This window comes from Pseudochaenichthys georgianus, chromosome 21, assembly GCF_902827115.2.
Source record: "Pseudochaenichthys georgianus chromosome 21, fPseGeo1.2, whole genome shotgun sequence".
NCBI lineage: Eukaryota > Metazoa > Chordata > Actinopteri > Perciformes > Channichthyidae > Pseudochaenichthys > Pseudochaenichthys georgianus.
In genome coordinates, this window is record NC_047523.1 from 26,747,210 (window position 1) to 26,763,397 (window position 16,188).

The following is a 16,188-nucleotide window of genomic DNA, read 5'->3' on the forward strand; positions in this document are numbered from 1 at the left end:
ACATGATTAGTTCTGTTATATTCATTTGCATTGCATTTAAAGTTAAGGAAATCCAAAAGTAACGTAAAGTAATCCGATTACATTACTTTTAAATTGTGACACTGATATTCCTGCATGCAATATTTTGAATACAGGACTTTAATTGGTTAGAAATTACCTTTTAAATTTGAGTAGCCTACAAATTAAGAGAACCTCTTCCAACACTCAATATGACAAACTGTAGCTGCTTATGGTTTTTATTTTGAAAGGTATGAGCGGAAGTTGTAGTGTGTGTTGTGTTGACTGGTGTTAGCTGCCAGGCTGCATTCAGACAGTACCAGCATGGCTTACAGTGCAAAGATCGGGCCGTCCATCCTGAGCAGCGACCTGGCCTGCCTGGGCCGGGAGTGCGTGCGGATGATGGGCTGCGGGGCAGACTACCTGCACCTAGATGTTATGGACGGGTCAGTTAAATGTGTTAATAACTAAAGACAAGCTAGCATGCTAACGACTAGCAAGCCGATAGGAAGTTCAGTGCGCGAAAGCTGAAGTTGGCTAACATCAACAAGCTAACCTAGTTCACCAGAAGTAAAGCTGGGGAAGCCAGTATTTATGTAACTGGGTTTATCTTGCTTAAGTGTGTAAATGAAGAGGATTTTAAAACCTCAGGATGTCAATTATAAGTCTTAACAGCAGACTTCCTCATTTTACCTGCTAGTGTAATCATTGTTTACCTTCCTCTTGTGCAATGCGTTTGTTTGCAACTGATAATGCAACAATTATCTGTGTTTGTTCCTTTTTTAAGGCACTTTGTACCCAACCTCACATTTGGACATCCCATGGTAGAGAGCCTAAGGAAGTCAGTAGGCCCAGACCCTTTCTTTGGTGAGAGAAGACCCATTCCTTATCATATGCTAGACTTACCATAATCCTAATTATCCAATCAAAGTTATCCATGCCTTTGCTCTGTGCAGTACTGTTAAAGTTGTATTGTTTCAGACATGCACATGATGGTGTCCCGGCCGGAGCAATGGGTGAAGCCCATGGCTGCAGCAGGAGCCAACCAGTACACATTCCACATAGAGTCCACCACTAACCCTGGAAACCTCATCAAGGAGATACGAGAGAGTGGCATGAAGGTGAGAAAATAAAGCTGCAAAGCATGATGCAGAAAAACATTTCTGCTTTTGCGTGCATATTTTTACAAACATAAGTGAAATATACTGTAATGTTGGGATTTTTGTAGGTGGGTTTGGCCATAAAGCCTGGTACTACTGTTGAAGAGCTAGCACCCTGGGCTAACCAGATCGACATGGCTCTGGTCATGACTGTTGAACCTGGCTTTGGAGGACAGAAGTTCATGGAAGACATGATGCCCAAGGTAAGGAAATACCATAGGTAGAAAGAACAGGAGCGCAAAACCAAATAGGCTTTGAAAAGTGCATACAGTAAATTAGCTTCACTTTCATATTGTGATATTGAGACATTATAAGTTACAAAAGGGCCATTAGTACTGATTTGACATTGAAAGCAGAGATAAAGAAATCCCTACTATCCCTAAAATTATTTTACTTTTAACTTATATTCACATTACCAAACTTGGAAAGAGAAGATCGCATATACCAAAGGTAAAGCACATGGGCAAGAATACAACAGATTGCACACTGCGCCAAACATTGGTGCTCTGTGTTAATTTAGTGGGAATGCTGACACAGCATTCCAACTATCTGTTATGCTACGCACAAAGTTGATCTTTACTCACAGCATTAGCCGCACACCTTTAGTTAATCTGCCAAAAAGGCCACATTATTAACCCGAAAGTACACAAAGTACACTTCAGATGCTCAAGTTTCTTGACATGCTTCACATGTTGAAATTTCACCGATATCTGTTACGTTTCTTCAACAAAACGTTCACATGTAAGAGGTTTATCTCTCATTCAGAACAATGCAAATGCTCTCCCCTCACAGATTACTGCACATCACCATGGAAACCTTTGATCTCTGGACACGTCCTTAGCTCAAATATAAACACCTGTGTCATGGAACACGATGATGTCATAACTCCAACTGACATGCTCAGAGCAGCAGACTTCAGATAATGGTTAATGGTCCAGCCTTCAACATGTCTATGTGCCATTAATGAGTTTTCCTCAAAGGCTGTTGCCATCCCTCGCCGTAAAACACGATATTGCTATAACTCCTATGAAAATGGTCAAAAAGTGCTCAAACTTCACATGTGCTAACAGTCCAGCTGTGAAGACATCTATTTGACAGTTTTAAGATTTCTTCAAATGTTGTTGCCTTGGCAACACAATGCTCACTATGAAACACACGGTTTTCTCACAACTTCAGTTCAAATGCTCAAAATGGCCAAAAACTTCACAGATTTGGTAACAATGCAGCCATCAACGCATCTAAGCGTATTATGGGGTGTCATCAAATGTCGTTGCCATGGCGACAGATCATTCGCCATCAAGTTAGTTCAAAAGTTTGCAGTTCAAATATTCTGCCAAACCTTTTTACTTTCTTTTCTTCTCTCATCGCACATTTAAGCCCCCAGTGTTCATGTATCATTTCAACTAAATTCTTCACTTTCTTCTTACACATTACATTTCAGCATAGCAATTCAGCGTCAGCTTTTCAGCATAAAGCATTCCCACTAGCAATTTCTTCAGGAATTGCATTCTCTAGTTAGTTATGAGAGGCATGGTATCACATTAGGAAGAAAACATAAAACAAGTTGACATTTTTGTGAAATATATATAAACTACTGTCCAATTCTCTTCACGGACCTCCCTCCATTGCATCTTAAACAGTTGTTCTTAAGGGAGAGAGATCAGTAGTAAGTAAAGTTTCACTTTAAGGCCCCGGCTACACGAGGACGAAAACGGTCGTTTGCGTTACTGTTTAGTGTCATATAGACCGTTCGGCCACACGAGGACGACCGAATAGGGCACTAAACGACTGCGGAAACGATAACGGGTCCCAAGGTGTATAGAACGGCATACGCAACGCTCTGGGGGGTCCAACGGCTCCGTGTGTACGCCCTATACGTTCATTTTCTGATAATGATTAGGCAATAGCCCCGCCTCTCCCCACCTCTGCGGCACACTGAATTCAGATTATTTATCTTTCTCTCGATATGGACATAAACGTGAGTGAAGTCTAATCTGACAGGACGGAGACACCTCTCAAACTACCTAAACTAGTTATAAAGATGTTTATTTTTACTGTCGGCCTGGTCACTCATTACTGGATCAGCTGCTGCATGAAACAGACACTGACGCTGTCCGAAGAGAGGGAGGAAAAAGAGAGGCTCCATGTATTTTATTATTATAATATATAGATTCGTTATTCATTTGTTTTAAAGCTCAATAAATAACAAAGAAGACCTTTGACCGGCACTTTTATAATTTTGTCCGGAAGATTTAAACTTTTAATACACGTTGACTGGCGAAAAACTGCCCGGTTCCCTCGGCCCCCACCGCGGAGAATAAACAGAAGGGCAACCATGCTTCTTCGCTGCTTTTGTGGAGGAAGTTACAGCGCCACGTACAGGCTCCTGCATATGTACTGCAGCTTCTCCAGCGGTTGGAGCTAAACGGAGCTGTCTCGTGTGGACAGACACTATCCGGTGAATATTGCGTGTGGACGGAAGTTTTTTTGAGTTTGCGTTAATCCTATGCGTTTAGCCGTTTTCGTCCTCGTGTGGCCGGGGCCTAAGAGTGAGGCACAAGTTCCATACAAGTGTCTGCTTAACCACAGAAGTACACAACATTATATTACATAAGTTCTAAATAAAGATGAGTGTTAGTTCAAGTGCTCTCTTCCACTCTCCTTCTCTTTTTAGCACAAGTGGGGAACTCTGTTAGGCTTTTACATGCCTCTAGCAGTTCTCAGCCCAGATAAAAGCACTTGTTCACCAAAGTGTCGTAGTCTTGTCTCACTTGTGTTCAAATTTAGTCCAGAAGATGTTGCCAATTTTAACATTTTGCAAAGTCATTAACCTTATTGATGTCCTTATTACATCTGAAACTTGTGTTGTAGAGTTAGTGTTAAGCTTTATGTTTTTAGCTCATTGTTCTATTTGTGTGCATGTGTCCAGGTGAGCTGGTTGCGGAGTCAGTTTCCTTCATTAGATATAGAAGTAGATGGAGGGGTTGGCCCAGACACCATTCACAAGTGTGCAGAGGTAAGGAATACGAGCATACATATCACTCTAATAAAATAAACACATAAAAACACACCTCTTTTTACTCTAATTATATGATCATGTTCTCTCCAGGCAGGAGCCAACATGATCGTGTCAGGCAGCGCTGTGATAGGCAGCGACGACCCTCGATCTGTCATCTCTCTCCTGCGCACCGTGGTGGCCGAAGCAATCCAGAAACGTTCACTGGACCGCTGAGATGTTCTCTCTGTGACACTTTACCGACTCAATCTAGCAAATCAACTCAGCAGCCAGTGGACATTAATGGGGTTGAGGTCAAGGGTCACGGTCGGAGGAGGAGGGGCCTGATGACCAAATCCATATCACTTCAGTGTGAATAAAGCTTCACCGTGCCTCTACAAAACTTCTTGATCTTCATCCTGTCCTGCCACAATCTCCTCTAAACAGTTAACACAGTGAGTCCCACCTTAGCATGGGCATGATCATTTCAAGAAAGGAGCTGATGTTATGCTAATTCACATCTGTAAACATTCCTGAATATTGTTTGACATTGTTTTAAAATGTAATTTAGTCAATAAAATGGTCCAAGGAGCCCTGTGTTTAATATCTCTTCTGTTCTGTCAATTACTTTACGACATGAGTTTAACCATTTGCTCTTGCCCCACTACTAGGCATAATTAATGTACACCTCTTAATTCAATGAGAATTATTTTTAAAAAGAGTCCAAGTGATTTGTGGATTTCTCTGCAGTTTGCCTTTTCTCTGCTTCATATTACCAAATTGAAGAATAAATTGTTATTGGCAGACCCATTCAAAGTACTGAATTATACGCATGTGGATCATCTTTTCTATTTCCTATTACATTTCAGAGGGAACTATCTTTACTCGACTCCATTTATTTGACAGATGACAGCAGATTCCGTTTTTAGAATGGATTTCAAAGACCAAACTAAGGCGATACGCAGGGCTGGCAGCATGTCCTTTACCCCCGCTCCTCAACGACGCCCACCAAAAACACTGCAGAGACGCGCACCATCTCCCCCGTCTTCATCACCGCGCCTACGTCAACCACCTCCCCCCCCCTGGCAGCATGTCCTTTACCCCCGCACCATCTCCCCATCTCCTGATAAGGATGTGTGTGTACAAAAAGCAACAAACTCTTACTGATATGTGCTGGGTCCAGGCTCAAGGGTGTATGGCACTCTCAACTCTTTCCAGGACATGCCGGGGCCCTGCCTGCCTATAGTTTTGCCGATATCTGTGTTGATAGGTAATAGATTAAGAGCGGTGAATCATTTTAGAAACAGGAAGCGCTCAAACGTTTGTGTGAGTTTATCTAATTTAGCATTGATTCCATGTCAGCCACAGCTTGTTACAAAAAACATGACTGATAGTGTGTTTAACAAACTTAAACTAGCTTTATTAAATGTCAGGTCTTTGGCAGGAAAAACATTTTTAATCAATGATTTTATCACTGAGCACAATCTCGATTTTATGTTTTACGTATTTTCTCCCACGTTACGTTCGTTATGAACGTATCTCAAATACGTTTATTTTCTACATATCTTCTAGAAACATATTTTCTCCCACGTTACGTTTGTTATGAACGTATCTTAAATACGTTTATTTTTTACATAAAATAATAGTTTTTAACATGCCAAAAAGCTGCTGTGTCATTTATTGCACCTCAAACGTTAAAACAAATCCAGTTACGTGTTTCTGTACTTCCTCTAAGAAGAAAGGACAGTAACAGAAGATCTCTGTGACGCCAGATGTGGTGTTGTTAATGCGATATGATATCCGAAAAACATTTCAGTTTAGGATGGCCGAAGACACTACACTACCCATAATCCCCAGCTATCGTTTGGGACTACAGTCCCGTTGACAAACCCCGTGATTAATCTTCAAGCTCTGTGATTGGATGTTGGAGTGGCAGTGCGCCAAGGTTACGCCGAGCGTCAAGCTCTTTGAAATAGAACGAAACCACGGCAGACTATTCAAAACTGGACTCGAACGCCCCCCCAGAACTACACATGCTGGCTATTGTGTTTCGCAACATGTTCTCTATGGCACGTCTCTACTGGGAATTGTAGTTTTAAAAGACGTTTTCGTTTTTCCAAAATTTAGAAGTTGACAGTATTAAACTGTGTACAGCCCTGGAGGTTTAGGCGATAGGAAACACATTGGTGTGTACAAATTTAAAACATGTAATTACTACATGGGTGAAAATAGCTTGTATCCATAATGGGCAGCATTAATATATATTCTACTCCACTACAATTCATAGGTTAACCTGGTATTTTTACTCCACTACATTTACTTTAGTAACTCTGCAGATTCTGATTAATGATGTGAAATATAAACAACTTTAACTTTAAAGCAGACTTTAGTTACACCTGAGTAAAATTTAGGGAAAGGTGATTGTCAAGTGCCAACAATCAGGAGAGATATTTGATAGTTGGTGCTTGAGAAGACTAAACATTTATCTGCAGATATCTATAAAGTATAATAATTACTCGTTATTCTCTACTAATAGTTAATTACAACTTATATTACATTTCTTATACTATCTACATACATAAGAGTATAATTAAGTATAATATCAGTTAAAATAAGTGCTTCAACATAGTTAACATTGCAGGAAAGCAATACATTAGACGTTAAGTACTTTGTCAGGCTTAATATTTATCTGTAGATAGATACCCCCAAAGTGTTTTTCTTATTTGAAAGAAGACCTTAATCTAAAGTATTATTGAATGTTTAAATAAAGGTTAATTCGTTTGTATGTTTTGCACATCCTCCTATTAATATATTTGTACATCGTGCACTAAACTGTTTTATTGTAGAGATCACTTACAGTATCTTCTTGATTTTTTATATTCTATATTTCTATCACAGACCTTCTACTTTCCCCCTATGAAAGTATGTACTCTTAATATTTTTTTCATCAAATAACATTATTCAACAAAAATAACATTATTCAACAAAATAATTCAATAACGTGCTTTAACCACTAGGCGGTGCACACAAGGTACACACAGCATACTAATAATAACTTTGTATTAGGACACTTATGTATGTATAACATCTGAAGATGTGTAGTTTTATTCATGTTTTTACATAATTCTACAGGATATTGCTTTACTATTTCTCATGTTTTACTTCTACACATTAATATCTGATTTGTAAAACATCACAGACAGAAAGGCATATCCGTCATTTAATGGTAAGCTATTGAAATTGTGATTCCATAGATGTGTCTCCCATCACCCAAATTCCCTGACTATTCTCTCAACTCAGTATTTACATTCTTATATTCAAAGAAAATCAGTCCTTTTCTATCAGCTGTGCACCATTATGGTGTAAATGTAACCTATCTACCAATTGGATCAAATATAAAAGTCAGCCGAATTAGTATTGATACTGCAAGGAGACGTATTTTGTGAAAAGAAATGCAAGGTGTTGTTTAATTGTTGATATATTTATGATCCACGTCACATATTCAGTTTTGGCGGCAGTTCTCCTGTTTTTCCAGAAGTCTTCTCATCAGGGCTCTATAAATAAAGAACTACAGCAGCTGTGTAATATTTAATGCAGCCGAACTGTGTATTACAATGCCGTTATGTGATGACTTCCAAAGAGAAAAGCAAGAACACTCGGAATAAAGTATTATTATTATTTTTTTTTTTTCGGATATCATATCGCGTTAACATCATATCCCAACATGCATTGCGGCTAAACATCCAATCAACGAGCTTCAAGCTGAGGATCTTGGGTAATCTGTTCAGTGGGTTTGTGTGTATCCTCAACATGTCTCTTATAGGATTACGTCTGTTTCCGGTGACTTTATTTACGGCTAAAAAGCCCAAGATTATAGAATTAAACGAATAAATAAAAACAAGGATAATTGTGTGTTATTGTTGAGTAAATAAGGAAAAAAAGATTTTCAAAAATACAGATTTCAGTATTTTCAGGCTCTAAACCCCATTTATTTTCCTCACAGACGGGAAAAAAAGTCCGACATTATACGATTTAAAATAAAAACATAAAACACTGGCATGTAATTTACGTTAGAATAAATAGAATGGTTTTGAATAATAGATGAGAGTAAAATCGTCACTTTACAGCCCCGCCCACTTTTGGGGAAACCAACGCTGTCATTTGAACGGCGATCAAGCCTGAAGCCACAGAGATCTTCTGTTACTGTCCTTTCTTCTTAGAGGAAGTACAGAAACACGTAACTCTGGATTTGTTTTAATGTTTGAGGTGCAATAAACGACACAGCAGCTTTTTGGCATGTTAAAAACTATTATTTTCTGCCTCGCTCATGAGAGTAACAGCTGGCGAAATTACAGCCTCGCCTAGTGATTTCAAATGTGTGCTCTAAAATGATATTTATAAATGACTATTATCATTATTATAAGCAAGACAATAAATGGCAAAGATATGTAGAAAATAAACGTATTTAAGATACGTTCATAAGAAACGTAACGTGGGAGAAAATATGCTTCTAGAAGATATGTAGAAAATAAACGTATTTGAGATACGTTCATAACGAACGTAACGTAGGAGAAAATACGTTTCTTGCTAAACGTAATTGAGAATGCAGTTTAGTTCTGTGGGAACGTAATTTTTAGGAGACAGGGTTGCACCGACGGGTGAAAAATAGTGTTTTGGTAACACAGGGTGTTCAGGTAACACTTAAAGACTTTGTTATGGAACGCAAAGCAGAGTAGGGGGCTAGTACACCCTCCTGAGGGTCCGATTGTGGATGTCATGCGAGCATAACATGGTGAAAACAATCAGTCTAAATTAACAATCGGGACGGAAATGTTCGGATTTCCAAAGGGAGGTAATGTGAATAAATTAAAAATCAAGAACCGAAATAATTGAACTATTCATATCTTAGACTGCACTGTAACTTTTATCTTTTAATGTTTATTTTATTAGCTTTTCTTTTTAATGATTGATTTTAAATGCCATTTTCTTAATGTCTTTCATTTTTAGTTTTTCTTTTAATGTTTCTTTTATTATCTTTTACTGTTTTTAAATTCCTTTGTCTGAATGTCTTTCATTTTTGTAAAGCACCTTGAATTGCCTGGTGCTGAAAGGTGCTATATAAATAAACTTGCCTTGCCATGCCTTGCCTTGCCTTGCCTTTACAGTAAATAATGCATTAAAATAAGCTCAACTTTGAAAAAATAAAATGTTACTTAATCTTAATTATTCAGTGGTTTATTTTGGGTTTTATTTAAAATATACATAAATCAAGCTGTGTTTCTGACTTTTACTCCTTCGTCATACACTAGATGGCGAGTCTGGACAGAAATCCCTTATACTTAGGGGGATTACATGTCACTGTAAGAAATCATAATAATTAAATTGTGGGCATATATTATTAATTTGATAGCATGAACAGATATTTTAAACAGTGCCGGATTAGAAATGCAGTTCTGTTATCTATAATGCATTCAATTCCATAGTGTGAACAGCCTTCCTCACAGCACTGAAGAGATTTGGCTACAGAATGCTACCGAAGAGATTTTTGGCACAATTACTTTAAGCTTAAGCATAGTTTCTGTCTACAGTTTGTGCATTCTGAATACTGTTTCAACTTTTGCTCTTTCTTCTCAGAAACTCTACTTGTCTATTGAAATCAATCAGGTTGAGTTTGATAGTGGCACCACTGACCATTTAATGGCAGTAGAAAGAAAATCAAGTTTGTGAACAGGATGTTATTTTCAGGATTCAATATGTAATATTGTATGGAGCCAGACTGGGATATAGAACCCTTTTTTTGTAAGGACAACCATGAAGACTGGAGACATATCTGCAGCAGCTCTCATCTCTTTGGGTGCCGACATATTTCCTGTCATTGAGAATCACCCATGACATACTTCAAACTGCAAGCAGCTCGCTCTTAATAATGCAGCAAATATCTTGGAGGCATATCACAGACCAGTTGAAATATTGATGCCTGAAATCTGTATTTTCATTTCAATGTCACATGTAATGGGAGACCATGCCATCATTTTGCTCTCCCCTCCATTGTGTATGTGTTAGAGAGGTTTCTATGGAGCGTGTGCATGTGACGAGAGACATTGTGTATACTGTAATACATGCGTTTGTACATCATGAGGGAATCTTCTGTGACCGATTTGTATTCTAATGGATGATGACAGGCGTTTTGTATGCCAGTGTCAATGTAGCCTAGCAAAAACAGGGACATGATTCAATGTGAGGGAGCAGTCAGCACCTACACATGCTCCACACTCCTTAAGCCATGTCGTTGTATTATTTTCAGTTAATTGACAGTGTCTCTCCAGATTACCATGCAGTGTCTACACACAATTAGTTGATTTATTGTGAAAACTTAAAATGCAGAAAGAGAAATATGCGCAGCAGCAGTGGTGAAAATAAAAATGTGTATGGAAGACACAGACATATCTCACATGCCCTAACTTATACATCAAAGTCCCTCATGAGAGACTTCCCGCTCTGGTGCCATGACAACCATATCCACAGGTACTGTAATTTGCAGTTAAAAGCAGTAATAGATGGGGGGGATGGTTGGGGGGTAGAGGATCACTTGGCCTTTCCTACTAATCACATGTGAGAATCACCTCCATTTTTCATGTACAGAAGACATCTGAGAATACACACACACACACACAGATTTCACACCAAAAAGGAGTCAGGCGGCCATCATGTGGAGCTTTTGATCTCCAGAGCACTGCCGTAGGGGAATGTCTGAGAGACTCTGGCCCCATCTCAGGTCGACTATTTTCATTTCCTCGCTCCTCGGTCCTCGGTCTCACCGGAAGTTGATTTGACTGCGACATCTTGAGTACCGTCCCATAGCTCTTATTTCTGCCGGGGGGCCGAGGATCGAGGAGCGAGGAGCGATAACCGAGGAACCACCAGACCATCCTCCGAGGAAATCCTCAGATACTCCAATGAATGTTAATCTAACTGGGTTTTGATAGATAACATAGGCCTATCTCTTTTTCTTCTCTCAATTATTTTATTTCTATTGTGCACTCTAATCAATATTAATCCAACTAATGTTCGTATATATATTTTTAAGAATGGCGTTTATCTTTTTTGAGAATGAGTTCTTATTTTATTTTATTTATTGGGGTCTATACAGATGATACAAATGTTTGTGTCAGTAAATGTGTGGCGGGGGTGTTTGTGAAAACAACGGGGACAGAGCTGCTGTCAGACGAACAGCTGTACGGCGTCATCACAAACGGACGTCGCTTCACGTGACGCTCCGGAGGAAAGGACGTCCCATTGCTCTTAAAACTCATTTCCCTGCTTCTCGTGGTTTCCTTGCGTCCCTCCATGCTTCCCTGGTGGGAGGGACTAGACGCAGGGAAACGACGCAAGTGAGGGAAGCAAGGATTTAATTTAACCGACCTGAGACGGGGCCCCTGTGTGCAGACCTCAACAGAGTACCAGAGGTTGAACATCCACACAGTGAATGTGGTCAGATCACCAAAGAGCGGGTCCCTCCAAAAGCTGCAGGGGCTACTCCTCACCCACAGGAACACAAACCACTATAGGAAACAGCTAATCCCGAGTGGGTGTAGAATCCACATCTGGAGATTTTACACCGGGGTCTCAAGCATGAAGCCTCTTTAACCACATGCATGAGATAAATTACTGAAACCTTTGTATATTATATGCTGTCAAATATTCAACGGCCTTATCCAAAGACACTGTTTGAAATAGCTGTTTGTCTCATGGGAACATGGTTTAAACATTTCCTCTCTTCTTTTTCCACACCTGCACTTTTCTGCTGCCATTCATTTTGTACCATCTATTCCCTTCTGCATTTTTCCTTGCCTTCATGACTCCCCCTTCCCCCTTTCTGCGATCATTATATAGTAAAACAACATCTTTCCACTTCTCTCCACATCTTCAGCACTAAAGGCACATTAGTGAACTCGCCTTGCCTTCTTGCTGCTTATTCATAATTACTCGGCTTCCCACAGGAGAACAAGATGCACACTGCTGATTAGCTCGCTGTTGCTACCACTTTTACTTATGCATAGGCGTCATCTGATTGAATGTGCATAGTCCTATTAACAATTAAAAAACAACTTGCTTAGAACAACATTACAAAACATCCCTTTGCCCTGCAGCAAGGTAGGCTATACTGTTCAGTATATGTGCTCTACGGATAACAGTTCTAAGTGGTACAATGTGAAAGGGCAGATATCTACCCTGCTGCCTTTCAGCACTGCGCTGTAAAATGCCTAAAGGCAAACACTGTGGTGCTGATATGTTGAGCTTACTTTCTCTCAGAGATGGTAAATATTAATTTGCTTGTAGATCTCTTACATAGCCACACACAAAACTTAGCAGGTTTATGATGGATTCAAGGAAATGAAAGCCAGTTCCCTACTCTATCCTCGTTTGATACAGCATTTACTTTGTTGACCCCCAAACCTTTAATGTACTGAAACTATTAGGTTAAAAGGTAATTATTTAATTACTGAAATATTTTATATTTTATGAGGAAATACTTGCTAAACTAATCAATTTCCCATCAACATCAGCTGTACTTGTGTTTGGTGTTGAAAATGTTAGCACGCTTAGGCCTACATAATTAAAGTTCCCATGTCATGGCCATTTCTACTGATCATAATTCCATTGTTGAGGTCTACTAGAATAGATGTATATTGTTCAATGTTCCAAAATCACATTGGTTTCTCATACAGCATCTCTGTATAGTATGTGTATTCACTCTCTATCCTAAACAGCTTGTTGTTCCCTATGAGCCCACTGTGCTCTGATTGGTCAGCTCGCCCACTCTGTTCTGATTAGTCCACCACCGGTACAGCGGAACATCAGTGATTATGTGTTACAACGGCGTTAGCAACCAGAAAATGACACCAGTAAGGACAAACAGATGAGAATTGTTGGAGTCAGAGTGGTTTTAAAACCCACCTCGGCTCCGCGTGTTCGTTTTGTGAATGGGTCTGATTAACAGAGGAAGAATTCACAGCAACCATTGGTAAGGTTATAACAAATATGCTGATTTAATGGCAAAAGACACAATAACACAACATCACGGAGTAATCCGGACTACCCCGGCCCTGGTTCCTCCCGCTGGGAAATCTGACTTACTTCGTCTTGGCAGCAGGAGAAAAAAGAGGCCAGACACCAGGGCCCTTTCTCATTTCTCTAACTCCCCTCCTCGACTCCTATCCTCGATACTTAGTCCCGCCCACAGGAGATGCGAGCGGAGGAGCCGAGGAGGGGAACCGAGGAGAGAGGAGGGGAAGCAGCAGGCGGTTAGAGAAATGAGAACTCCTCTCCTCTGAGCGGTCATTTTAAAGAGACGTCCATTAATGATGACAGGAGGCACAGCAGCCCTCTGTCTGATGGACAGATGTGTTCATGACCACTTATATATTTACTTTGATTCATTCACAGTGCGGTATAATGAGACAATAACAGGCTACAGATGCGGACACACACACACACACACACACACACACACACACACACACACACACACACACACACACACACACACACACACACACACACACACACACACACACACACACACACACACACACACACACACACACACACACACACACACACACACACACACACACACACACACACACATATATTTATATAAATATATACAATTTCAGAATCAAACAGAGCACTCTCATAATAACGTAACACTATTGGAGACTGGATATACCCCCCCCCCCCCCCCTCTCTCTCTCTGGTCGCTACAATGAGGAAAATCAATTACGGGCCAAAAGTTTTATTTACAAGTATTAAAAGTAAGCAGAGGACACCAAACCAACTAAGACCTGTCTGTCCGCTGCATCCACGCACTGTACAACACACACCTACACACTGTACCACACACACACACACACACACACACACACACACCACACACACGCACATACAGTTCCTAAAACAGGCTACAGCCGTTGTGTATTTTATTATGTGAAGCACTAAATGGTTTTAGAATATTTTTAAATATCGACTCTTTGTAGATATCTACTAAACTAAAGCAAATAAAAAGAGTAGGCCTGTTATACTGAGTGATATATATTATACACACTGCTCTGCTTTCTGCACGGACCTCACAGCTGTTCTCACTGTAAACATCGCGTCGCGATGAAAGCAGTTAATAAAATAATATCCAGGGGATGCATGCAGAGCTGTCATTGGCTGAGATAAGTCCGGCCGTGCGTCACATCTCTGTTCCCGGAAATGCTTCCACGAAGGAGCCGTGGAGGACCGTGGAGGACCCATCAGTGTATCCTCGGTTATAGCTCCTCCAGAGAGCCTCCTCGACTCTCGATCCTCGGTCCTCGAAGTGCATTTAGAGAAATGAGATGTCCTTCAACATGGCGCGCTGAAATTCATTTCCGGGTCACTACCAGAGGACAGAGGGATCGAGGAGTCGAGGAGGGGGATTTGATTAAATGAGAAAGGGCCCAGGACTCAACTGGAGATATTGTAAAAAACAAGGGAGGAGTCGGGTGACATTCTCCTCCCACAGAGCCCATCCTGCAGCATTCCAGAAACTTCAGTTGTGTCTAAAGAATATTCCGTTGCTCACAAAGATAACACAACGATTTCATCTCTCATATCTCCAACTTCTGGTTACACAGACTGCTTATTATTAATACAAAGTAATTAAACACACACATCTACTATTCAAGATATGTAGACTTCTCTGACCTGCTGGAGATCCTAAGAAGAATATCCCCTTCCCCCCCTAGTCTCTTGTCCTGCCTAACTGCACCCCCTTTATGTTGTAGCAATTTTAGTCCTCACATTTATGAAAGAATAAAACAGAGAAATCAATATAAAATGTTATGGGTTTTCTCCGAAAGTTTTTCCTTGTACGATGTGAGGGTCTAAGGACAGAGGGTGTCGTATTGTCATACTGATATTCTGTACACACTGTGAAGACCACTGAGACAAATGTAACATTTGTGATATTGGGCTATATAAATAAACATTGATTGATTGATAAAACACAAGTACAGGTATCGTTTTGAGCAGTAATCCCATCTAGCTGCTGCAATCGACACACTTCTTCCCCAAACATCTTTAACGCACACACATCTTTATCATTAATAGAAGTTGATTGTTGAACTTCCCTTCACCTCGGAGTCTGCTTTACTGGACTGAATACATTTATTGATAATTCAGAAGGACTATTGTCTCTCTTAACTGTGTGACTCAATTCTCAAGGCTTTTTATGGGTCTGCCTGTCATGCATCATTAACTACAAGAATGTAACTGCATTAAATCTGAGGAAAACCCCCCCCCCTGGCTTCCCCTGTTACTTCCCCAGACTATTGATAATTAACAGAGAAACTCAATTTCCATATCTGGAAATTGCAACAAGACTTCCATTCAAACGTAACACTTCTTATATATCAGGTGATAAAATCTTCAATTCTCCACAGAATGCTGCGTGGGGTCTGGGTGCCGTGTTGGCGGGACGTTGCGGGGCTCGCTGCTGGAGCGGACAGTGTGAGCTGGGTTATACTGGGGTAGTTTCCTGGTTGCTGTGTGGGGTCTGTCTCAGGCTGAGTTCAAGCTGAGAAATCCGCGGAGCCGCAGCTGAGAAAAGATAAGGCTGAGTGAGTGTGTGTGAGGAGCTCCATGGATTGGTCCATTTGGACCTGGGCATGGTTACGTCACCATACTCAGGAAGAAAAAAATGGAAAAAGAAAAATCTCCAACGAGGTGTTCTGGGGCAGCATAGATAGACATGTCTTTTCTGTGTTAGAGTTTTACACGCTACAGGGTACTTTGAGGGTTTGTGACTTAGCAGACCGTTTACATGCAGAAAAAGCTACATAACACACAAGGTGACGGGTAATAACCAGGAAAAAAAAAGGCATGGGACCTTTAACTCATTTGATTAACATAGTGAACCCTGCATAAATTGAGCATATTGTTAGCATTTAGCTAAAAGTGCTGCTGTTTATAGCATCACACAGTCCGTAGCAGGCTACATGCATTAAC

The 16,188-nt window shown here is 40.3% G+C and overlaps 1 protein-coding gene across 1 annotated transcript; it reads left to right on the forward strand.

Moving 5' to 3' along the window:
* Positions 1–243: 243 nt before the first annotated feature.
* On the forward strand, positions 244–4,760 carry rpe (ribulose-5-phosphate-3-epimerase). The gene is made up of 6 exons (XM_034110037.1): positions 244–443; positions 785–864; positions 979–1,118; positions 1,226–1,360; positions 4,087–4,173; positions 4,267–4,760. The coding sequence occupies exons 1-6, from the start codon at positions 322–324 to the stop codon at positions 4,387–4,389; spliced, it is 687 nt and encodes a 228-aa protein (XP_033965928.1). The 5' UTR covers positions 244–321; the 3' UTR covers positions 4,390–4,760.
* The last annotated feature ends 11,428 nt before the right edge of the window (positions 4,761–16,188 follow it).

Excerpts from the sequence above, each read along its gene's own strand:
- rpe (XM_034110037.1), top strand. The coding sequence starts at position 322 with ATGGCTTACAGTGCAAAGATCGGGCCGTCCATCCTGAGCAGCGACCTG. Across the intron at positions 444-784 it reads CACCTAGATGTTATGGACGG|GCACTTTGTACCCAACCTCA; the intron begins GTCAGTTAAATG and ends TCCTTTTTTAAG. Across the intron at positions 4,174-4,266 it reads CCATTCACAAGTGTGCAGAG|GCAGGAGCCAACATGATCGT; the intron begins GTAAGGAATACG and ends TGTTCTCTCCAG.